The 26,284-nt window shown below is 45.1% G+C and overlaps 1 protein-coding gene across 1 annotated transcript in view; it reads right to left on the bottom strand.

Moving 5' to 3' along the window:
* The window catches only part of TMEM132B (transmembrane protein 132B), a 223,861-nt gene that overhangs the window by 158,403 nt on the left and 39,174 nt on the right, over positions 1 to 26,284 (bottom strand). Inside the window, exon 2 of the mRNA XM_066561984.1 lies at positions 4,461 to 5,340. Coding sequence (XP_066418081.1) covers positions 4,461 to 5,340 — 880 coding nt within the window. The remainder of the gene's footprint in view (positions 1 to 4,460; positions 5,341 to 26,284) is intronic.

Below are 26,284 nucleotides of genomic sequence, written 5' to 3'. Positions count from 1 at the left end.
CTTTCCCTTGTTTGCTCTTGGCAGCTATTGGCAGGAGACATCCTCTTAATGATCTTTTTCTGGCCTCCTAGACGACTGCTCAGACTTCTCCAGATCTTTCATTATTAACACAGAAGCCTTGTAAGTCACTTTTAATGGTCTGTGCAATTTTTATTCCTTAGCGGGAGACATCACCTCCTCCATATGGATATATGTTTATTAATATAAATCCTTAGTATCATTTTGCCAAGTGAGACTAATCAGGAAGGGTCTCCTGGTACGTGTAACACCTTGTCCTGGTTCACGCTCAGTCTTTGAGCTGCTGTGCGTGGAGCAGGGCAGGGAGGAGTGGATGGAAAATCCTTCTCCTGAGGTTGCCAAGGCACCAAGGGACAGTGATGGCCCTGAGCAGGGTCCTGCCATCCCCTGCAGGCACAGCTCCCATTTCCCTTCCCAGCTGTTCATTACCTGCTTCCTTGCTGTTATCCCGGAATTTCCCCCATCTCCAGCTCCATTCTGAGCAGGCACAAAGAAGGATGGCTCCTTGCTGCTGGGGAGTGTGAGGGATGCCAACAAACCCACGTCTTGTGTGTGACAGTTTGCTGTTAATGCTCAGCTTTCAGGAGCAGCACATCCTCACTAACAGCTTAGATGGGGAGACTTGGAGAACAACCCAAAAATCCATTGTTTACTCCTAAAGAGAGTGTCCTCATTTCTTCCCTGTAACCAAGGGGCAATTGTCCATTTATTTCATTAAACGTTCTCCTGCTGTACAAATTGACTCCCATTTTTCTTTTGAAGTCATCCTCTGAGTCTCAAGATGGAGTTAAATAATAACAAACACCACAGAAGAAATAGAAGCCATTCCCAGTGCTATTAGATGAGATTTCTGTTCTTCCAGTTGAGCAGGAATTGTTTTCTCCTGTCTCTTTTATAACTCCTCCATGTATCAGGAGACTTCTTCTGTTTAGCAATTAGCACTAAAGTTGCTGTTACCCCCTCTGTAGTCACAATTTCCATCTTTTTTTTTTTCTCATTTACTACATTTCATCTGAGTTTGTTAGTGAAGAAGGAAACAGAGATACTCCAGCACATCAAAGGACAAAATGTCCTGAAATTTTGTGACACTGAAATATTATGAATCCTGCTGGAATCTCAAACCTGTCCTTCATTTTTACCCTCTTTTTTTAACAAGGTGGCCCATAAAACAGTTTAATCATGGCAAACATAGCCCATTTCACCTACCTTTACAGTTAAACTATGCTTAGTGACAAACCACCAAACATAATGGGCAAAATTTATCTTCCCAGATGGTGAATTTTGCAGTACAGATCAGACCAGCAAGGCCACAAATTAATCTCCAGTGTCATAAGCATTTCATCACACACTTGTATAGATCATCTGTCAACAAAGGCACAACACAAGGCACTAAATGCACACTCTGTCCCCAGATTCTGCCCCTTGACACATCTGTGTCCTTCCCTGACACCAAGCCACGCTGGCTGCATCCCAGTAGGAAAATAAACAAATGTATTTTATTTGAAACACAGCACCACTAGAGCTCCAACTCCACCTGAAATTCAAGTTGTTGAATGAAAATAACCCAACCAAGACTTAGCTCAAGCCAAGCAAAACCAGTTTGGAGCGATGGAAGAGACTGGAAGTGATAGCTGGAGCTTCACAAACAAGCTGCAGTGTCACCCTGCCAGTGACAGGACTGCGAGGATGGGCATCTGACAAGGGGGTGTCTCTCAGCACAGCACATTGCTGAATCAAGGAACTGCTTCCAACTGCTTCTCAGCTCCCAAGCTTGGTCAAGAACCACAGATTTCACCAAAACAAAAAAAAGAATCCATTCCCATATAAGAATTGAAGTCAGTTCTGCTAGGAAAAATCCAGCATAAAATAAAATACTATGCAACACAGCATGAAATGGTAAAGAGGTGCATAAAATTGAGCATATCTGCTCCTTTGCATCCTGTCAGAGCTCAAGGCTGTGCTGAGAATGACTTGGTTTTGATCTATCCTCTTATATGAGCAAGACCCTGCTACACTTACAACAGATATGATTAAAAACTATCAGTTATATTAGGCAAAAATATATTTCCCAAGGCAAACATTCACTCCAATGTCTTTTTCTCTGGCTATAACACACAGAAATTCTAGGTATATAAAACCTTCTGGGTTTTCACAGACATTAACATTGAGCAGAAAAACAGGGAAAGCTGGTGAGGGAAGCTGCATAAATGAGATGTAGGCACTGTAGTGCTTGTCTTTCCCTCAGCATCATTCCCTGCCTTCCACGTGAACTTCAGGTGAAAATCTCTCCATGGACCCAACACACATCATTCAAAACAATCACAGCAAGAGTTGTAGATACTCTTCCCATTCTAAAGGGCAGGTGAACCACCAGTGGAATTGTATTCTGCCTCTCACTTTCAGCATTCATCTGAAGGGTAAATAAAAATACTTTCAGTTTCTCTGATGAAAAGCACAATGCAAGCAAAGCCAAATAAAAGCCCAGACAGGCTAGACTACAGAGAGCCAGCAGTGAATTTTCCAAGGAAATATTTCTGGGCACGTAAAACATGCTGATTTATTGTACCAGAAACATTTCCTGGAGATCAACAGATTCCATACACTTTTCAGAGAAGGAAATCCCCATGGAAACCTTCCCAGGAGCACTGAGATGGACGTTCCACATGTTGGGAGAACAGCTGGCAGCTGGAGCCATGCAAACCCCATGGGCTGTGGGACAGGTGAGGTCTCAGCAGCAGCCAGGCTCCTGTGGATCATCCTGGGGCTCTCCAGGCTGGAAGCTGCCTGCTCCCTCAGTTTCTGCTCCCCTGAAAACCCAGCTCAGTCGCCTGCTCAGTGCTTCAGGACCTATTTTGCTTTTGAAAAACACCACTTCAAAAGTGTCTCTGCAAGAAGTTTTTGGTTATTTCCTGGCCAGCAGAAATATCAAAACTCTACCCTTGCACCATTTGTTACGAGGTAAATGCTGTTTTATAAATTCCAGTGGAAAGAAAACACCCTCGTCTTAGGCTGTCTCTAATACCTTGGGAATTTTATCTGTGGTGTGGGGAAGAGAACAAAACCCTGAGAATTAAGAGCTGATGTTAAATCCTTGCAGAGCCTTGGGCAAATTCTATAATCTCTCTGCTATGGCACTGAGGATCAATAGACGCCTGCTGAAACCCGACTGCTCCGTCAGGCCAGTCCATCCACATGGCCAAACCCATATTTAACAAATTAAAAACACTAAATCCACAAAGAGCGTGAATAAGTTGTGTTTAAAGGAAGCTCCTTCCCGATCCAAACCTTTTAAAGTTTGGTTAAACCCCATTGTATTTCTCACACTTTCCCCCCGTTAGCAGCGCTGTGCTGTGAATCACTTGTCCCTATTCAGGCAGCAATCTATAAGTTTATTAATATGCATGTGCTATTTCACAAATGCTGAATGATTTGAAAGTGCTGCATAAGGTTTGCTGTCTGTTTTCTCAACATCTGTCCCCAAAGTGCACTTCTGTCACGTTCTGCTCCCATCCTTCTCGGATCAAAAGTTGGAAGGCACGAATCTGCTCTGAGGTTTCCCTGCACGGGCTGCAGCTCCTCCTTTCCATAGAGCCTCACATCCTTACAGCAGATGACACTTTCCAATTACCTTTTGGCCCTTTTGTTCCCCCAGTTTGGCTCACATTTCTCTCTGAATCTGGTCCCTGTGCAGCTCTGAACCCAGAGTCTGACAGCTAAGGACAGAACAAATATGCAGCTCTAACCCTCGGGGTGGTTTGAAATGCCTGAATTCTCCTATTACAGGCAGATTCACAAGGAAAGGTCAACAGAGAGTCCCCAAACTTAAAACAAAAATGGGTCACGAAACTAGCAGTCAAAAGCTTGAAGAAGCAGGAAGGGCTGATCTTACAGGAAAACTGAAGACAACTTGCAAAGTTTAGCCCCAAATCCTGGCTCTGCCAAAGGATTCCTACACAGGCTGAGCTCATTTCCTCAGCTCTCAGCTCCCCTCTGTACAATGCAGCAAGAGTTCTCACCACATTTGGCCTGTGCAGGATGTAGCCCGTGCATTTTGGAAAGATAATGATAATAATGTCAATAAAACAGAGGGAACTGCACCAAAGAAACAGAAAACCCTCCTGCAAACTCTTTAGCAAAACACATTGCAGCAGTTACCCTGGCTGAGAGGCATGACTTACAGAGGCAGAATTATGACTAGAAGCAAACAGAATTAAAACAAAAAAATAATCAAGCAAACATCTATAGCCCATACTTTAAAATCAATGCCCATGGTCCAAAAAGTGTCATCCACATAGATAATTCAAGACTATCTATAGTTTTTGCCTGTTGAAGAAGAAATGCAGAAGTTCTCTCAAGAAAACAGTAAATATAACCAAATGTTTACACCCAGCATTGATTTGCCCCTATTTGTTTTGCATACAACACTTAAAAAATTCTCTTACCTTAACACAAACTGGTCTGCTAGTGAGTAATCAGCCAGGAAAACATGGAAGGTCACAATGTCCCCCTCTCTGACTGGGCTGAGTGGTAAGTGAATAAGGATATTTTCATCCACCCTCAGCGAAGACTGCTTTAATCTGTCTTGATTTGGGTAAACAACGATGCTACCAATCCTCTCCATAGCTGACAGAGCTTGGTGCTCATTCTCTTCACCTGCATGGATATTGTTTTCCCATTTTGCATCCTCTGGAGAGCATTCCCCATCCACTGTGTAAATCTTATAGAAGAGCTCCACAGTAATCCCTTCCAGGGAGGCTGTTTCCTCTGGAAGCAGGGGTGGAGGGGAGCTGAACCAGCTGGGAGACAATTCCAGCTCCACAACACATAATCCCAGGTGGCCTGTCAATCTGCAGCTGGCCACCACCTCTCTAGACTCCAGGAAAGCAAACATCTTCACACAAGGCAGCATCTCCTCAGAGTCGTAGTCATCCCAGTCCTTCCCCGCGATATAGAACAAGGTCTGTATTTTGGGTTTGTTGGAATAGATTGAGCTGTTGATTATGTGGGATTTTAATTTCCAATTAAAAGTGAATTTATTTGTGAAACCAAAAGATGCAGAAGTCAGCATGAGGTCCAAGGGAACGGGTTGTTCAACAGAAAAGGGTCCATATGTGGCATTTAGGACAGGTGGCTGTTTGGCTTTGTAAATAAAGAATGAATCCACCCTAGACTGCAAACTGGAGTTCCTCATGATATCCTGGTTGGCTTCCTTGAGGAAGAAGAAAGCATCAGCATTGGAGATGTGAGGGTTTGCAGGGAGATAGGTTGGCAGGTTGGAGAATCTCTGGATGCTGTCCATGATCCCTCCTCGGCTCTCCACCACTGCAGCCAACGAGAAAAGGAAACAGAAACTCAGATGTTTGCTTAGCATGGCCTCAGCTTCTGACAAAAGCAATGGATTACAGGAGATCAGTCCTGCAGTTACAGAACAATCTGACACAGGTACCGTGGAACAGCACTTGTGTTCAGAGCTCAGCTGGGAGCAGTGCACCCTCCCTTCCCACCTTCCCCAGCCTGGTCTCTGCTGCAAAGCCATTCACCAAGGACTGGCTACCACCAAGAGGGGACTGACTGGCCAGATCCCAAACTAACTTCCAAAACTTTTTCCTGGCAGTCTATTTTTGTTTTTCTTTTATCATCAGATCAAACTTTCAGCTTCTCCTCATCCATGTTTCAATGTGCCTAAGAAACTGACATATTGAAGATTAGTAGCAGTAAAACAGAACAGTTTAAGCAGTAAAAACGGAACATTTGCTTTAATCTACCATCACTAACACAAAAAGCAATGGGGGTTGAACATCTGCATCACTCCCAATCCATTCTGCCAGGTCAGCAGCTTGGAAGTTGGTGAGAACCTGATAAAAGCTTCATGTTATTGAAACCAAAACTTTTCACGATAAAATATGTGGGGTTTGACAGAGGTCTCAGTGGGATGGATTTACAGGCAAGAGTGAACTTGAGAGAAGGAGAAATCCTTTACACACAGAAGGATCTCAGACACTCAGAAGGACTTTTTGGTTTAATTCCTGAGGAGAATAAAACACATTTGGAAACCACAGAAGTTTCTCTGTAACACAATGGTCAATCCTCCAGCCAGCGCTGAGCGATTTTTCCCAGGAAAAAAAAGATTCCAGAGGGAGGGAGGGATCAAACAGACATCTTTGGTTTGGGCTGATCTCTAATTAATAGTGAGATATATTCAGTCTGGGCTGTGATCCTACCAGAAACAGTGGCTCTTTCAGACTAACAATCGGTACCCAACAAAAAGCCGGTGAATCCGAGCTCCCGGGACTGCTCAGAGGAAACAAACAGAAAGCCAAGGAATTAAAATGCAGCAGTTCCATAATGCACAGAGATAACAAAGGCACAATGACAGAGCCTAAGGTCAAAGCTCTCATTGTCCCTCTGAAGCTGAGTGGTGATTTCACTGTTTGCCAGGGCTGGGCAGAGCAGATACACAACACACAAACAATTACACCTGCTCAAGCCAGATGACTCAGATTCCTGCAGCCACGATTTAGCAGAGATAAAACCTTTAATATTTAAGCTATTTTTTTCAAGTTGTGTATTTTTAAGGCCTACATTTATCAAAGCCAGATTCTAGGGCAAATCCCATCCATTTGACTTTGCTCCACTCTTGTTCTCAGTTGAAATTCTGGTCATTTGTTTTTGATAGTCTGATATTATCTACACTTGTTTAAATGCCTCTCATTTCACCACAATACTTTTGCCTTTACTTTTGCTGTATCTTTACTTGTGTCAAGGAGGTTTTTTCAGCCATTGGAATATTCTTTGTGGGAATGAGTAAACATGAAAAAATATACAAAAGCAGCCAAAAAAATTCTCAGCAGGAAACACTCTGCCAGCAATCTCCTCTCTCACCACTGCACCTGGGGATCAGGTCAGGGTTTCCTCTCAGCTTCACAGGCAAATGCAAATGTCCCCTGCCTTGCTCTCATCACAAACATCAGCCCAGCTCTGGAACTCACCAGCACAGCCCATGGTGAAATGCAGAAGTCCAGATGATGAGACCCTGGCAGTGGCATCACACATGGGACAACCAATTTTCTCGTCAGGAAAATTGACCTTGGTCCTTCCCTGCCACATCTTCCATCCCCATGTGGATGATGGGCAGAAATCTCTCCCTCCCCAGGCAGAAAGTCACCAAGGGATGCTTTAGCAGCCCCATTTCTGCTCTGTGTTTGTTTATAGGGCACTTTGACATGTTCTGCCATTGTGCAACTTCCCAGCTCAGGAGCAGAAAGTGAACTTTGATCCTGGGAAAGCTGAGGCAGAAGAGAAGGAAGGGTATTTTTTCTTTGCTATAAATTCAAATGCAGACAAGCACCTTTTCGGATTAATTGTAAATAAATTGAACTACATTTGAAAGCAGTACTTTTGAGAAGTTGCATTTAACATAAAAACTTTACAGCCATACAGATAAGCAGTCAAGCAGATAAGCAAGGAGCCAGAGCAGCAAGAGTTCCCTCTGATTTCTGGAGCAGGAGCTAAATCTCCTCCCAAGGCACACCAGGCTGCAGAGGAGATTTAAACACTGAGGCAGCTACAAACCAGAAACAAGACAAGGCTTAAATGCATTTGTGTTTACATTACAGGACTCCCACACACGCTTTATGCAGATATTTCATCTCTCTCAAGCAGTGATTTACAGGAAGTTTATAAGGGATGTTTTTCCCTTTCCTCCATTTCATTACAGTGGCAACTTCTCAGTGCCTCAGCTCAAAACTGGTGTGAGGACTAGGATATCATCCTGCTGTAACTCAAGCAAAATGAGATACAAATTTTGTCTGAAGGCTTATATGGGAAGCCATAAACATCAGTAGACAGGGCTGGGCTTTGTCCTAGAACCAGCCTGCAACAAAATATGATATCTGAATTTAGCAGCATTTTATGATGCTGTAGGAAGATCTAAAAAGAAATACTTCATACGATGGCAGGCCAACACCCCACCTTTTTAATTCAGCACATCAGCATCAAGCATCAATCTCCTCTCAGCAACAATCAGAAACCAGCCACATCTGGAGCTTTCTGGTGTGCAATAATGCCATGAAAAAAATCACCTGCTCCTTTAATAAGCACTCCAGCAAGATCAAAGAGGGCAGAACATTAGAGCAGAACGTGGGTTAGTTCCAATTAGGTACCAAAAGAGAGCAAGAGCTGAGGAAAAGTAAATGGAGACCAAATGAGCTTCCCCAGAGCCCAGAGCTTTCTCAGACAGGACAGTCTGGTTTGCTCAGGCTGCTGGGGCACTGGGGGTGCTGGGGGAGATGTGTGCAGACAACACACTGGGGGATGTGAATTGAGATATTTAGTTGGAATTTTGGAAAACTTTTCCCTTGTAGCAGATTCTCTGCAGGTGCTTTTCCCCTGCTAAAATACTCACTTGGATTAAGGAACTACTGACCCCTAGAGCAACAGGTCGGCTTTTAAAGCATCATCACTGCAATTTTATGTTAAAATCCTTCCCTCCAGAGCTGGGCAATATCCTCATAGCCCAGCTCACGCTGCAAACTCAGAGTACAGGAAAGAAAACTCCCTTGTGATGTTTCTGAGGCACAGAGGGAGGAAAGCAGCAGGCAATGCAATGCTGAGCATCACAGATGCCCCTTCCTGGTCCTTGCTCTGCCCAGCTCAGGCCTCAAACGAAGCTCCTGTTCTGTTGCCTTGATCATTTTTTATCTAATCATAAAATTATCCACCATTCTTGGGTTTAATCTCCCTTGACCCTGGGCTGCCACCACAAAAAGCAGCGCAGGACTAAAAGAGGAGCAAAGCCACAGCTGCAGGACAGACTGTGCAACAAAAATCTGCCATTCATGGAACTCTAGATTCCATTGAATCTTTATTGAATTTCTTAGATTTTATACTTTTTAATAAGAAATAAAACAAGTATCCTGCTGGAAGGTAGTGGGGGCAGTGGCAGGTCAGCGTTAGCAACAATGCATCTATTTAATATCTAGTAAGAGGAAAGTCTTTTAAAACCATCATTTTTTAGCTAAAAAGGAAAACAGTTCCTGATGGAACCTAAATCCAAATTTCACATCTAAATATTCTCTCTGCTTTAGCAAACTATTTAACAGGAGCCAAGTCTTCCATAAGCCATCAGTAATTCTGAAGCTGAAGGTGCAAGGAACAACAACTGTTTAAAATTGCAACTCTTTCAATATCCTTTTTCTCTGAAAACAAACAAGAAGCCAACCCTGCACCTGTGGAAAAACTGTGAAAATGTTAAAATTCATCTTTCCTGCAGCATCATCAGAACTGTAGAGCGAGCTCACACAGACACTCCTCTTTGTAAAAGAGGAATCATTTCAAGTAATGTGGTGCCAGTGAGTGCTATGATGTTATCCATGACTCACAGAGGCAATCAATGGCTTGTCTGTACAGGAGAAAAATCACCAGCCCCTCCCACCAGCCCTCACTGAAACACCATAAAGATCAAACTACACATGTACATTATTCCACTATAAAAATGGCTCTGTTCATAACAATGATTTTGTTCTGGAATTGCAGGCATTAGCCTTGAATGAAAACACACTGTACCCCAGAATAGGGTGTCTACACAAGGAAAGGCAATTTGGAACTCCTAAATTACAGAGAAACAATTCATTCTGGACCAGCTGTGTCGGTCACTTTCTCTCCTATTGCCAGGGATGCTGTTCAGAGACCCCAGCAGGGAGAGTTTGCCCAAGGTGATTTGGCCTGGCCACAGCTGGGAAGGAAAACTCTGACTCCTGGGGCTGGCAGGAGGAAAAGGAGGAGGGTGATTGCAGTGTGCAAGTCTACTACGAGTTCATTCATCACCTGAGCACTGTGAGTGGGCTAAGGCTGGGCTGTGTGAGGATCTGGGGATGGACACCCCCTCCTGCTCTCCCTGACTCACCCAGAATGCAGTGAAGTAGCCAGGAAAGGAGGATGTCACTGTTTACTTCCTGCACTCAGAGCCCATCCTGTGACTCATCTCCTCAGCTGTACATTCACAAGGAAAAGGAGGAGAACCCTCCACAGTCCCCCTGAGGGGTAAAATTCCATCACCCAACTGAAGCAGGAAAAATTCCATCACCTTCCATTCACAAACAAGCCTCAGTCCTTTACTGCTGACTTTGTGATCCAGTGAACCCCACTGCACAGAAAAAGAGCCATAATGACAATTAGTGTTCCCAGCTGGAACAGAGCAATTTGAAAATACAAATGATACTGCAAGGAAGAGTTAAGAACTGCTCCCAGTACATTTTTAACATTAAAGTCAGATAAAAAGCTGTCAAGATATAAAAAATAATAGTCTGAGAAAATGTGATAAAATCCCTTAAAGCTTTTCTTATTCTCTCTTCTTCTTATCCTAATTTGATGTAAGGATAGAACTTGATGGAGGACTTGCAACCAATTCACAGTCCTTCCATTCAATCTTGATTACACATTTGTGGAGACAGAGATTTGCTTTGCAAAACACTGCTGGACCAGCAGCTTGTTTGGAAAGACAAGAAAAAAGATGCAATTAAAAAAAAAATCAACTTAATCCAAATATCTAAAACTGAAGAGAGGTTAATTAACTTTTGTTGGCTTGGGACAATGTCTCACATCCTTATCTCCAAATGTCTGAGTCAAACTTCTGCTGCCCAGACTCCTCTGCAGCTGCACATTGTGGCCCATCTCATGCCAGAAGGGTGTCAGAGCTCAGCCTCACTCCAAGCTCCCTTGGAGCAAAGCAGGGAAGGTGCAGAATCCACTGACACCTGCAGGGTGAGAGATCAGCCCTGGAGGAGCCCATTTCAGCAGCAGCCCCAGCACTGAACGTGCAGAGCTGGATGAGGCAAGCTCAGGCTCCATGGGCAGAGCAGTCCTGACACACCACAGCTCCTGGTTCCCTCTCACTAAAGCTTCTCCTCCCAAAATTGTAGAGGCTCTTATTGCTCCCTCTGAACCTTGTACAGTGGGGTTTAGCTAAGGCACCTGGTTTTATGGGCTGGAGTAGTAATAGAGAAACCACATGCCTATGTTTACCCTGCACTCCGCTTCCAAAAAAACTTCAAGGCACATCTCGGGCCTCATAAATCTTTTGTCTACTAAAATACATTTTTAAGTGGAAAATTAAACCATGCATATGAATGGAACCCCTGATCAGGCCACACCTTCAGCCATAAATTTTGTTATTGTGTTCCAAACAAGGCAAGTGCTTTGGAACACAATAACAGATTAAGTTGGATGGTGAAGTTTCCGAGCTGGTGCTTTCTAGAGTTTTGAGCTTGCCTGCATTTTGCACAGTCACCCATACTGAAAGACATATGTGCAGCAAGGCCACCTACAGATAGTAATAAAACCGTGCTGTCTGAAAGGCTGCCTATAAATCTTATTAAAGTAATCCCTTCCCTGAACCCAGATTATTACATTCACCTTTATGGTAGAATAAAAATTAATTTTCTCAGCTATAATAAGTGTATGATAAGAAGGCATCGCTTGGGACTAAATAAAGATTATAATTAACTCCAACTGAATAAATCTAAATTTAGCTTGGACTAGCAATTTGCTTTCATGCATTTTCCTCTCCAGCTGAGTGAATAGGTACAGAAGGATTAGCATCCCATGCCAGTTCCAGCACTGCTGTCACAGAAAGGACTGGGACAGAGTGTAATCCAATACCCAAAAGGCCTGAAGATTAATTCAGGGTTCTCTATCAGCAAAAGTTTGGAAAGCTGGAGAAAAACAAAAAGGCTTAAAATTGCCATTAGGCTGCCAAGGAAAACGTGAAGTGTTGGACTCCAGAGGGGATATTTCTCCCTGTGCTCCCCAAATAAGGCCTGGGCAAAGGCAGGAGCTCTGCCCCTGCTGCTGAGAGCACATTTAGGGGAAGCACTGTCTGTGGTTGCTGGATTTTGCTCTCTCCTACAGGCACCTGCCTTTGGGTGCTGCTGGGCAGGTGGCTCTGTGCTCTGACCTGGCACAGTCACTCTCCATCTCCCTTCCCTCACCTGCAGCACAGGTGACCCTAAAGCAGCTGCAAAACAAGAGACCACAACAGTAAACGAGGACAATCAAGCAAACAAAATAGGGTGAGGTAAATGCATCAGGCAAATAAGCAAAGTTTACCCTGACTTTTTACTTAGCTGAAAATAAAACCCCTTAGAGCAGAGCTATGCCCAGCAGATCAGAGATTTATCCTTTTCCAAGGAAACAAGGCTCCACTTATAAAGGGTTGAGGAACTGCCTTGTTAAGCCACTACCTCATTATTTGTGTTGTCTGGGAAGATGATTGTTACCAGTGTTATTACTGGGAGGGAGGGAGGAGGTCCAGCTTGTTCCTCAGAACAGAGCCTGTATTTATCCTCTCTGTTTATCCTCAGCAGGGCACACGTGCAGCCCCAGCAGTGAGGCTCCTGTGCCACCTCCTTCCTCCTCGGCCCTCCCTGCCAGCCCAGCCCCGAGCTGGAGGACAGAATTTCTCCCTCCAGATCAGCACAGCCCAGGCCACAGGAGCAGACACCAACAAAGCTGCCCTGGCTGCCCACACTCAGAGCAGGAGGGCACTGAAGAAAGGAGCCCCCCAGGAGTTTTCTCATTTATTGTGGCTGCTGCAATGGCTCAGGTTGCTCTGCTGGGCTGATCACTGGCCCAAGTTGCCATTTTAGTTTCCATCAGAGCTGTTAATACAGTGGTTAAAAGTCACGGGCTGCTCTTGGCAAGTTTCTCTGCATCTCTTATACATCAGCAACAGGGAGATTGTCCTGCCACTTACAATCGGAGGCATTATACAGTGGCTAAAGGTCACAAATTCATCAGCTGAAAGAACTGAAGGACAGAGCTACTAGTGCAAGTTAACCTGAAGTTTAAAAAACACCTGGTTAACCATGCAGGGGTTTTGTTCTGGTTACCTGAGAGGAGAAACAGCTGCTAATGCAGCTGCCAGCACTGACAACCCCTGTGCAGCCCCCCTTGCACCTGATAAATAAGGTTTGTCAAGGCCACTGGAGGTTCTCATTACTAAAAAGAAGGTTAGAATAGGGCTTTCTACCATTATCCAAAGAAAACCTCATTTTCCCTCAGAGATATTTCATAAACAACAGAAAATGAATACATGTATGGGAGTGTGTGGATATATTCTCCAAATAACAGAGAGGCTTCACAAGGCAAACACATTCACTAAAGGCACCAGGTGATTGCAAAAGTAAATCTTTTAAATATATGCTCTAAACCATTAGCTAACTGTGAAATATTTGTATTCTGTGTCAAAGCACCTACACGTCACACAAAGCCAAGAGACTGACAGGAGAAAGGGCAGGATTTATGTTAGCTGGGGTCTATCTGTCATGGAGATAGCCAAGCTGAGAGAGAGTCCTTTTATTAAAATCGCTCTCTGGCGGCAGATATTGATCTCAGCAGCCACAGTGAGTCCCCATTTCTCACAAAGTTCCTCCCTGGCACAGCAGGAAAGGGCTGGGGTGAATGCCCTCACCCCCAGCAAATGGCACCCCAAAAGGATGGGCAGGGAGCAAGGGGCACTGGTATAAACAGCACCCCACAACACCATGGCACTGCTGCCTTCCAGGACCCACAAAGTCCCTCTCAACAACTCTTCCCAAATTTTCAGGAAGCCTATTTTGCTCCCCAAATCACTAAGGCAGGTTGTCATTACTCCCATATTGTGTTCAGCATTAGAACAAAGTGAAGAAACACAGTGCTGAATGCATTTCTTGCATTCCCATTTTAAGGAACAAATGTCATTTCAAAGGGATCCTTCCCTAAATCTCCTCTGGCATTTTCCATTTTCCCTCTCAGCAATAATTTCTCCCCTGGTTTGGGCTGATCCCTCAGCCTCTGGACACAGATTTTTGGCTGTGCTTCTCTTTACACCTAAACCCAAAATGAAGGAAAGGAATTTGAAGTTCTACATTCTACAGACTTCCTACATTCCTGCACCCACGGGTCACACAGGTGTTTCATTTCAGGGCACCTGTGATTCTCCCCATGTAAGCATTTCTCTGGAGATATTGGAAAATTCCTTGCATGAGCTTTTTAAAATTACAGGATATTAAAATGCTGGTTGTCCAGAGGCACTGCCAGAAAGCAGGCAGGCTGGTCCAAAGCCTTCCTCCAGAACAATGGGCTTTCACTGCATTCTCCACCCTGTTGATTCAAAGCTCTTGGAGGCAATGAGCTCCGAGCTGATGGGCCCAAGGAGCTGCATGAAACCACAAAAGCAGCTTACAATAAACCCCCTGTAAAGTTATTAAGAACACAGATCTGTCCTGAATGCAGAGAAAATCCTCTGTCTCACCAGCACACATCCATATCCCACTGGGGCTGTAAGGAGGAGCCTGTGCCACGCTGGGGACCATGACAAAACAGGACAGAGACACCTAGAGCAAAATCCAGCTGGGGCAGCAGCTCTGAGCTCACAGCCTGAGCACTGGGAGCAATTCCCCTCTCCCTCCCCATTTCTGCTGCATCACTGACTACCCACGCTGGTTTTGGGCACTGTTAGCAGTGTGAATTCCTGCTTAAACCTTTGCACTGTTCAGGGCTGTGGAAAGAAGTCATCTTTCCCTCAGGTGTGTCCCTGCAGAACTCCAGAGGTGCAGGCAGCTGCCTCCAGCAGGATCTGTGTCCCCAGCCTGCAAACACACACACACACACACACAGAGATCATTCCAAGTGTGTGCAGCCTGGCTTCAGCAGGGAGTTTCCCCACTGGGAAATTGAAGCACAAGCTACAAAGTTCCAGGACAGAGACCTGTGAGGGCGTGCAGCCTTTCAGCTGCTTTCAATAAAAGCTCCACAGCTTTACAGATTCCCCACTATTAGTTCAGAGATGTCTGGACTTTTTTTCTCTGAACCCAGGCTTTAGCCTGCACTTAGCATTGCTCTCAGCAGTAACCAATATTATGCTAAGCAGACTCCCAGAGCAGTCTGTGCTCCCTGACTGCCCCAGGAGCAAGCACACAGGCCAAGTTCTGCAGTTCAGACATCACTGAGTTATCAATTCATGACTGCCTCTCGAGGAACATCACATGAAAACACGAATCCTTCCTTTCTAATGACAGCCTGTTTCTTTTCCCCTGCCCAAAATACCCAGAACAAAAGTTGCTATTTTGTCTCAGATTTCTTTACTTAATTCAACATTTTATTTTTGGAATGACAACAGCCTCAAGCAACTCCATTAATTTGTTACAGAGTGGGAGAGCTTTGCATTCCAAGTGTGATTGCTGACCTGCTCCCCTGCTTCTTGAAGCAGCCCTGCCCGAGCACATCCCAGAACCAGAACAAAGCATAATTTCTCATGGTTGAATGCATTATTTTACTTTATGAATACACATTTGACATATTTTACAAATTTACGGCAGCCACTGTCAGAAAGGACAAAATAACCCTCCCCCAGTAGCACTTTTCTCTTACTGCAGCAATCAAAGGCTGCAGCTTGTCACTCACACATGGAGAGCGGCTCCTTGGGGCCAGCAGAGAGCCTCACCCAGGACTTCTTGGGTGTTTGTTTCTCTCTCTGTTGCCAATTCACAATTTAGAGTTTGATTTTCTAAGCACAATGAAAATTCCCAATAGCTCTGGAGGAGGCAGTTCAAGGAGATCTTGTCAAAATATTTGTGTGTAAAGAGAGTGAAACCTTATTGTGACTTTCATGCTGTGAGGCACCGAGTACAGTTACCTTTCTCACAGACAATTATTAACTTCCAGGCAAAGAATAAAAACTCTTGAGCAAAACCCAAATCTGGATGAGGTCATACTTTCTGTGTGGTTCACTCATGTCAATGTATTAATGCAATAAAAGATAATGAGCATTTAGCTGACAGCATTTTCAAACTCTCCAAGAGTCAAGAGGAGTAAATTAGACCAGATCTGAGATTGCCTGAGAAGGCAAAAAGCTGGATCTAATTCTTTTCTCAATGACAGGGAAATTATAAAATTGAATGAGAGTCACAGGACATCACAATCACAGCCCAACGTGCCTGGGCACAGCATTTGGGTGTGCTGAGAATGCAGCTCACCACAGCTCAGCATCAGCATCTGCCCATTTGAAAATGCCATCATGGGCAGTGACAGGGACAGCAAAAGGGCCCTGCTCACCTTCTGCTTCGGGGCATCACCTCTAAACGTCTGTGTGGAAACATCACTACTGCAGCTCAAGTTTGAGTCAATTCAAGTTCAAGTCAGATCTTATTACATCCAGTACTGCTCACCTGCCCAGAGAATGAAATTCTGCAGAAATTCAGCATCCAGGTCACTTCAGCACTCTGCTTTGTCTGGCATTTATATCTAAAGCCAAGCACATAATTCACACTGCATAATTTATCCATGGGATTTTGCCCATGGAACAGCCAAAGCAGATAACAATTTCTTCATACTTATTTATTTTTTAGAAAATTCAGTCAACTTCTCCTCTGCTTCTGAACTCTGCAAAAAGATTATGAACCTCTGGCTTTACTCTTCCAGAGCTTGAGCTCTCGGCTAGCTGTGATCAGACAGATTAATTCACCTCTTGTTCAGTCTTCTGCCTTTAGCTATTCTTGTTTCCTGAGTGGAGGGAAATGTGTACAAGCACTAAATCTCAAACATGCTATTCTAACATTTGGATTCCATTATCCTAGAGATAACATATAATCCTATAATGATATGTAATAAATTAACATTTAATCTCATATCAGAGAGTTCAAAGGGATCAGAGCCAGCTGGTGCTAAAATAAGCATTTGCTGGAGGCTGCAGGACTGGGAGCTGAGGATGAGATGTAAGATCTGAGCTGCTCTGGTGCTTTGGCTTGGCAAGAGTGGTTGGCAAGAAAAGGATGGAATAAACCCTGGACATGAAGGGAACCATCTCTGAGACCACCCAACCTGTGCCCATTCCCTGTCAGTGAAGTCCTTGCAGACCTTTCTAGACTAGAGCAGGAGAAGAAGATTTCCCCCCGAGAGCTGATGAGCAGGGAAGGTGATCATCCCCCAGGGCTGCTCAGGGGATTTGATTCAGAGCTCCACTCATTCCCTGTTTGTCAAGGAAGGTGCCTTGAGATGTGGTGAGGCTGGGAACAAGAACCCAAGCTGGGGCTGAGCCCTCTCCAGCTGCAGAGAGCCACAAGAACCCAATGCTTCCCCCAGCCCTCCCTCGTGCACATGCAGAACTGATGGAGGATGGACAGTTTCAACAAAGAGAAGACAAAAATAATTTTTCATTGTTTCCCTCTCATGTGCCTTCTACACAGAGCTAATCCACCAGGCACTGCACAATCTTCATTAACAATGACAGCTGTTAATAAAGTTTTATCCATAGAGAGTTCCTCATGAAATGCCCACAGTGAGCCTGGTGTGAGGGATGTGTTTCTCTGGAGACAGGCACAATTAAACACCCGAGCCCGGCCAGGCACCGACGATTACCGAGGGCTGCTGACCCAAAAAGGAGCAGAGAGCAGCCCCTGCCTGGAGTCCAAGTCCCTCCAGCTTCCCCAAACCCAGATTTCACTGTTAGGGGAAGGAGATAAAGACCTTAATATTTGTTCAAAAAGATATTGACATGAGTGAGGTTCAGCTTTTTTCTCTGAATCCAAAGACACACTTCACTGCTCCATCTCAGACTGGAACACAGTGTAAAAAGGCTCTCAGCCAAGAGAGGCAAGAATCCATCAGACACAACAGTCTTTTTAAAAATCTTGTCAATTGTCTCTGTTAGTTTTTAGTGATCACACATCAACTTCACTGCCAAATTAACTTAAAAGCAAAGGCAGATTTAAAAAAAGGGGAAAAAAAGAAAATTAGACAGGACAGCCAATTAAAAATATACAGTGAGAGGAGTTTCACAACTTGACACTGACCACAGTTCTGTATCTGGAGAAAACTTAATAAATAAAAATAACACAAAAATTTGAAGTGTTACAGAGTTATCTTTGCTTTGGCATTTAACACACATTTCTATTACCCTTTCTCGATTAGCCAAATGAAGATCAATGTATCTATAAAACTCAATGACATGTTAATGCAAACCTTAAAAAAGATAAAATGCCTTTTATCTCAGTCTTAGGAAAACCTAATAAAGAATTAACAGTCCATGAAGCTGTGGAATTTCACTCAAGGCTTTACTTTATGCCAGGACTTCCTACTCCATTATTTTTTAATGGACAGGTTCCCCCAGGCTTTGGGACATGCCAGTACAATTGTACATTGTCATTAAAATTGGTCCCATATTTTCCTTCAGAGTTTGGATAGGAACTGCACTGTAGTATGTGAACTTAAAATACAAACACCCACAATGGATCAGAAGTGCAAATCTAGAGGGAGTGTTAAATAAATACGGAAAAAATGTAAAAAGTAATGGTGTTGGTAATGATCTGACAGTTAATGAATTTATGAGGTAAACCTTCCAGCTGCAGGATGAGCGCTTTGGATCAGAGCTCATTTGGAACATCAGCATTTCAAATTTCTATCAGAAGCAACTGCCAGGAATCTACTAGCACGACACTAGGTGTTGAATCTTGAAAGGGAGGCAGACAAATATTAGTCTAGGACTTTTCTCCAGACTGGTTCTCAGAATTAACAAGGGAGCTGGGATCCATCAAGCCAGACACCCCCAGGCTCAGTGGGAAACTGGTCCCACCCCAGTTCCATCTACACTTATTCCTACTGGCAAACACACAGCAGCAGGATCAGAAATCTCCAATGCCAGCACTTAAAAGATGCATCAAATCCAACACTTCTGCACACATTTACAAAGCTCCTTGCTCTCCAAAGGGCCTGAACACTCACAGCTCCCACTGAGACTGAAGGAAATGCAGGTGCTTCCCCCCTGTGCTAATGGAGGTGGGCTCTGCTTGGAGGCCAAGGAAGGGACCCATTCCTGAGCCACCCACGGGTGAGTGTGAGGCCACAGGGCCCAGAGCAGCAGGGTGCTGGGCACAGGGAATGTGCCAAGAGAGGCACAACACGGAGCCTGAGCTCAGATGCTCTTCAAGGCTGACAGGTTTGGCCTGGTGAATCAGCACAGGGACAAAAGAGACAGCAGGAGGCAGGAAAAACACTGCCAAGGAAAAGCAGGAGGCAGCAGTCCAGGAGAGAGTGATGGGAGAAGCAGTGAGCAAAGAGGAGGTGGCAGGAGCAGAAGTGACTGTACACAGACTGACAACTCACTATTTCCATTTAAAAACCCCAAGCCATCAATGATTGGTCCAAACAGCTAAAAGCCACTTTGAAACCTTTATTTTTCCTCTGGGATGAGGGTGTCTTGCCCTTAACCCAGCTGGGTCAGGTAGAAAAGCTTTCCTGCCTCAGAGGTTGCTCCAGCCCAGCATTCTCCTCCTGGAGCTGCACTATTTGTACCTGGGACCCTCCTCACCTCCCCTGCTTCTCCCCCTGTGTTGGGAGAACAGCTGCTTCTCCCAGGCACTCTAAGATCAATTATTCTTGGCTCTTCTGCACAGTGCCTTGATCTGGAAAATTTATTTAGATAACTTCTCAGGCAGCATATTCATCTACTGGCCTCAACATCTGCCTGAGCATGAAATTCAACATCTGAGTGATGACAAATGTCAGGCCAGTTCAGTAGAGGCTGTCCTGTGCCAGCCTCACCACCCTTGTTCTGGTAGAGTTGGGTCTCATGGCAAAGAGCCCGAGTGTGTTCCCTCCCTCCTCCTTGAGGAACAAGCTCAGGTCTCAGCCAGAGTGGGAAATCAGGCATGGGACAAGAGGAGAGGGCACCTTGTCCCATCAGGACACGGGGACAAAGCTGTACTCAGCCCTGAGGAACAGCAGCACTGCTCTGTCAGTCAGATGTAGAGAGATGGACCCAATTTGGGACAAGAGGAAAGACCCCAAACACACCAGGTAGGGAAACCCACACATCCCCATTTCTGCAGTGCCACCCCAAGCACCAAGGACATTCAGGCTCCCCCACACTGTCCCAGCACCACATTCCAGCCCAGGGAAGGAGCTGTCCTGTTGGGAGAGGATGGGAACAAGGCTGATGTCTTGGGCCACAGGCATTTCTGCCTCTCTGTGTGTGGATATGGAATAATAGCCCCGGATGCATCTCACACTGCAAAATCAATTGCTGGCAAAAAAGCTTATTTTGCCATCTTTACTCACCCATCCTCTCATCCACAACAAGTACACTTGGATCACCAAGGTGGGATGTAAAATTAATCAACAGGAAGGACTGCCTCCCCAAGGCAGCCTATTCCAGATCTATTCCTGGCCAATCTTCAAGCAATGTTCTTCTACTCACACAGAAAATGTGTAAGAACTGCAAATACAAGAAAATACTGCTCTGTGCAGTGGGGTTCAGACCAGTATCCTTTGTTGCCTGATGTGGAAAATTCCATCATCAGACCCCATCTGACAAAAGTCCCTTCCATGAGCCACAACTTTCAAGAATTCTTATAAAAGCCTACTGCAAGCTTGGAAAAACCAAACAAATGGTAGAGAAATAAAGACTTACTTATTAAAAAGCAAAAACTCCTAGCTGTTCCCTTTTAAATACACCTTTAAACCTCACCATCTCTACTGAATTTTGGATGAAACTTAGAGTCAAATATTTGTAGGCAGCCAAGTGTAACAATGACCCTCCCTTTTGATGTCACCCTCCTGGCCCTCAGTGCAAGGCTGGGCAGACAGGAACACGGAGATGGAGGGTGAATTAGCTCGGGGGGGGGGAACTTGTCACTCAAAGTTGCTAATGCAAGACCACAGGAAAACTTGGGTTTAACCTCAGCAGTGACCACCTGTCACAGAGTGGCACTTTGAGTGCTTGTCAGTGAGCTGCTTTCAAAAGCAAGGATGCTGCCACAAGCCTTCCTGGAACTCAGCAAGGAAAAATGCACCTGTCTGCTGGGCAGCCAGCAAGGCTTCCCACAGTCTGCACCCAAAGGAATTCTCAAGTTCCAAGAAGGTTATGGAGACAAAAAATGTGCAGTATAAAGGATTCATACAGAGAGGGACTCCACAAAGCTCTCCTGTGCTCCTGGCACATCATTTCCCAGGAAAATTACAGCACTTCTTGTACAACCCCATCTGACTGGGGTACGAGGCTGCACATGAAGAGATCACATGTGTTCTTCACATTTACCATCAAATTTAAAGCACTTGCACACAGGAAGGCAAGATCTGCTTGCCAGGGAGCTCCCCAGCACATGTCCAGAGAAACTGGAGGTGTCTGTGCAGGAATGGAGGATGGCCCAGAGCAGGTAACCTGCTTCCTCTTGGCTCATAGCTGAATTGTTTTGGGTTTGTCTCTCCATACCAGGAGCAGTGCAGAAGTGGACCTGGTCCCCTGACATGGACTGCCAGCAGGTTTTGTCTCAACCAGTTTATTTACACCAGTACAGACTGGTGTAAAGCTCACCCTGCTTTCCCTGTAACACTCCTGCCTTAGAGTCCCATTGTCTGAACATCAATAACTGCAGGATTCACCAGAGATTACAATATCTTAAACAGAACGTGTCTGAGGATTTTTCAGGAGTATTAGTTTTCAGAAATGCTATATGTGTATTCATGCAGTTAATTACATAGACCACAATAAAAACAAAAAATGTCTGGTTTTTCCAAGTGTAGGAGTAAAAGGAAAAAGTTCAATTCTAACTAATCAACAGTCTTATCTTATTCTTTCCTCAGTACTTAATCAAAATGTTTCCAGCATATACAGCTAGCAACAAAGACCCAAACAAGTTAATTTTCCTTAAGCAAGACACATTGCAAAACCTGCAACACAAATAAGCCAAGCATCACCTTGAATATAAAGATGTCCCCAACAGCAGGGAGCTGAGTCCCGGGAGTTCCTGACAGCACCAGGGCCCAGAACAGGGGTGCATGAGGGGGGCAGCAGTGGGAAGGGGCACTGGGGGTGGGATCCTTGCCCTGGCACAGCCCAGCAATTCCATTCCCAGCCCTGGGACTGTGCCTGTGCCGCCTCCCACAGCGCCTGCAGCTCTTGTCACTTCATCAATGAGAAGCAGGAATTTGTGAAGACCAGCTTTCACTGCACTTCATTATGTTTTTAGCAGAAACCAGAAATCGATTGTGTCTCGTTAATAAAATTCCACCACAACAAACTAATTAGAGAGCCTCATTAATTTTTTATGCACGTTACCCCTGTGCAGGAAGCCGCTGACCTTTCAGTGACGGGTGTCGCATTCATTACACACTTCATGTTCTCTGCCTTCTTTTCTGTGATTTACAGTAGTTGCAACACGTTTTCCAGAAAGCAAAGCCTGTTTTCTCCACTGCAGCTCAGAGCTGCCTTCTCCCTCCTGCCATGTAATTCCTGATCACGTCTGCCTAGTCCTGCATGGCCCGTGGAGCAGGGAAGCAGAAGGACACCTCCAAACCACTTCCACTGCCAGAACAGAGGCAAGCAAAGCCTGGGCACACCTGAAGGTGCAGGGAAACACAGGGGCACAGAGAAAACCCATCCCTGCAGGAACTGAGGATGTGCAGTCTCTGTCCTGCTCAGCCCCAGGATGGTGGCAGCTTCCATCCCACACAAATCCAGCCTGGTGGTCTCATAATGATCAGCCCAAAGGTCAGTCAGTCCATCCCAAAGCTGGCCTCAGCCCTGCCCAAAGCACAGGATGCACCACTACTAAATGGCCATTAGATGCTTTAAAGAGAAGTAAAAGAATTTAGGAATGAAATGAAATTTCTGCTTGAGTAAGGTCCCCTGGATCAGGCATTAAATCTGCCTGGTATCTCTTTCCTGTGTCATTGCACACCTATTTTCTCCTTGTAAAGCACACTATTGATTTTTACATGTTTTCATTCGCACTTAGAAGCTTTCCAAGATTGGACTTTATTCTTCAATATTATCTGCTGAGCAGTGAAACGCTGGAACAGATTGCCTGGGAGCACCACAAGGTCTTCATCACCGGGAGACCACAAGGACAGGCTGTCTGTAAGGAATTCCACAGGTAGAGCTGAGCTCTCCTTGGGACAGGGACATGCACAAGATGATTCTTTATGTTCCCTCCCAGCCCTGTTTCTCTCCCTACACTCAAGCACACTCTGCACCTGAAACAACCAAGGGAGTTCTCCTGCCTTTGGGACAGCAGCAGCACCTCAGCAGCGGGGAAGACAAGAGGTTGTCTTCCTTAATGTCATCCCTGGAAAACCCAGCTATCCCAGAGCCTATCTGTAAGGCACACTCTGAATTTCTGAGATCTTACCAGTCACCACTATGTATTGAACAAAAAGAGCAGCCACTTCTCACAACTGAACACCCATTTCCAACAGCATTTCCTGAGCCCAGGATAGTCTCATCCTGGTACTGGCCCATATTCACCGTGGGCATCAGTGATGTTTGGAGGGTTAATTTGTTAAAATACAGCCAAATGGCAAGTACTAAGAAGCATTATCCAAGTGACAAGTGCTTATGCATATTTTATGAAGCATCTTCAACCTCAGTTCAATGTATCCAAGAATACTTCTGAAAAATGGCAGATTCTGGAGGGGATTTGAAGAGGAAATGACATATAGAATAGGAGGACAGATGTTGCTAATTTATGATGCAAAGGCCTTCACTGAAAAGTGCACATTTTGCTTAAGATTCTCTACAAATGCTATTTTAATGCTGATTTCCTCCTCTTTAGAATTTCACGAACTCTTGTCTGTAAGAACTTCAGCTTGGCTCAGAAGTTTAGCTTGGATCAAAAGCAGCATCTGTAACCAGCAATTAAACTGGGGCTTCAGCACTGTGCTTTTTTTTAAAGCATATCCACTTTTTAACACCACCACTTGGAAAAACACTGCTAAGCTCTACATTGGGAATGTGAGAGTGCATCCTGCCTTCCTGCCTTCCACTCTTGCCAGGATTATTGGGACTTTTTGACCTGGGACTAAACTCAGAACAGCAACAGAGTAGGAGCCAGTGAGATGGATGGATCCTAATACCCAGAGAGGTCAGGAAGCCAAAGCTAGATCATCTTTTAAAGAAAGAAAAGCAGGATACAGTGTCAGGCCCAAGTGCTTCATCAGTAACTCCCAATTCCTCATGCACACAATTTTGCTTTTCCCATCAACACTGAAGAGCTTTTCCAACATGAGTCGTTTGGTTCTGCTCTCCTCCCTTTCTGTTCTACCCCAAAAGGTCTGGATCACAAACGAGGAGCACATGTCCCACATGCAGGAACCTGCACAGATCCCTTTCTGCACACCAGTCCCAAATGGATGTGTGCCCTCGTGGCTCTTCTGCAGCTCTCCACAGAAAACCACTACAGAGCAGATTATTTTGTGCAAGGCTGTGACAGAGGGGCCTGTGAAATCCTCCTCATGTGTAAATATCAGTTAAAAATAAAAAAGGGGAGCCATGCGCTGACTTCTCCTTCTGGCATTCATTTCAGATGCTGCTGGATCATGCCAAAGTGCAAATAAAAGGCAGCCACCATCGTGTGCAGACACTGCACTGAAAAACCCACATCAGTCCAGGGCTTTCGCTCTATCACAGGGCAATGTTTGCTCCTCAGTTAAGGCAGCATAATTATTTCACATAAGATGACATTTAAAAATCAAACACACACCAAAAACCCCCACAACGTGACAGTTACATAAGTCAGCAATCAAAAAATTTCAAGAATTGGGGTTCCCTGTACAACCACATTGGGGATGGGAGTACCAGGGCTCAAGGCCAGAGCTGAGACAAGGCAAAAGCCTGGAACAAGGAAAAGCCTCACCCACCTGCCCAGGTGCAGGATTTGGAGCGCCTCAAGCTCAGCTCTTTGCCTGCACTGCACAACAGCTCAAATCACAGCCCTGCATTTCACCTCCAAGGGAGCCTCCCAGCTCTGCTGCAAGCCAGGAGTGCTGAGGTGGGACCCCAGAGAACAGGAGAGGCAGCAGAGATGGCCAGGGCAGCGTGGGCTGCACCCATTCCTGGCAGCACACACCAAACCCACAGTGAAGGATTCCCAATCCGTAATTCAGTGGCAGTCCCTGTGCCCATGGAGCCTGGCAGCCCAAACAATTAATGACCATCAGCATTAAACACTGCTGACAGATGCTGGGGAGCTGCCTGGGGAAGGCAGTGCTAAATATAAACATCAGAATGGTATCTGGTTGATACCTGGGCTTCCCAAAAGGCTTCCCTATACCCTGGGCCATAGCAGGAGGGTCTGGGAGGACACTCAGACCTGGCCAGACCCAGGCCTTGGCAGCACTCCATGCTCACACACACCCACAGTGCTGCTGGAGGAGAGTGATTACTCTGCACAGCACTATCTCTCCCATCCCAAGCAGAATTTATTTCCCTTTTTTTTTTTTTTTTTGTTTTTATCTGATAAGTTGCAATTTCAGTGCACTTGTCTGCAAAAACACTGCATTACAAAGACATACAACAAATACTGACTGTTTATAGACTCTGTTATTTATTCCCAGTGTATCTTCCTACCTTTTACTGGCCACGTCTTTTATCAGCAATAACCAAGTACCTTTCAAGTTGACAACCTGTTTGCTTTATGGCTGGAAAATGTATCCAAGTGTCTTCCAAGCCTGCTGTGGCTGCATAGAATTCAAATAGCTCAATGAATGTCGTTTTTGCAAAGTTTAGTTTAGACATTATTCACATTTTGCTTCTGGGTGGTTTGGAGGTTAATCAGCATTGTCTTAGGGTGGGCTTCTTTAGGCAAAGCAAACTTTTCAAAATTGACAGTGTCAGTGCCAGAACCAGGGTTTCCAGTCTACATATCACCCAAAATTATAGTGTCTGAAAAGAAGAATAATCATAATCCAAGGTCCAAGCAATTTTGAGATGATAGGCCATTTCTAGTCAGCATTAAAGGCAGCTGGCCACAAGGATATAGGAAGAAAATCAGCTAATGAAGAGTGACAAAAGAAAATAGTTAGAAACTAATTTTTTTTTTACTTTGTGGCAGCAGGCAGGGACACCAGACTGCTGGACCTGTAAGGCACATGCACAACTACAGGGTTTCAGGGCAAGAGGAGAAAGTCCAAAAAAAGCCAGAGACCACAGGTGTGTTCTGCCTGGACCCTCAGAGTTGGACTCCAGCCATGCCCACTGAAGCAGAGAAGATGTTTTCACTTGCACATCTGATAAAATCAGCGCTGGACTGAAGGCCAGGGGCTCCTGGGGATGTGCTGCCAGAGCTGCTCCCCTCCCACACCCAGGAACCAGCTGGGAGGACTCTGCCCTCCTCCTCCTCCTCCTCCTCCTTCCCTGCCAGCCCTCCATCTCCTCACCAAGGGCTTGCTTCACATCACTACTTCCTTTGGAAAGGGCTGTTTCTCAAGCAATAATCATGCTTTTGTGTTTTAATGT

The sequence above is a fragment of the Molothrus aeneus genome, chromosome 18 (genome assembly GCF_037042795.1).
Source record: "Molothrus aeneus isolate 106 chromosome 18, BPBGC_Maene_1.0, whole genome shotgun sequence".
NCBI classification, from domain to species: Eukaryota; Metazoa; Chordata; class Aves; order Passeriformes; family Icteridae; genus Molothrus; species Molothrus aeneus.
This window is presented reverse-complemented; position numbering and strand designations above follow the sequence as displayed.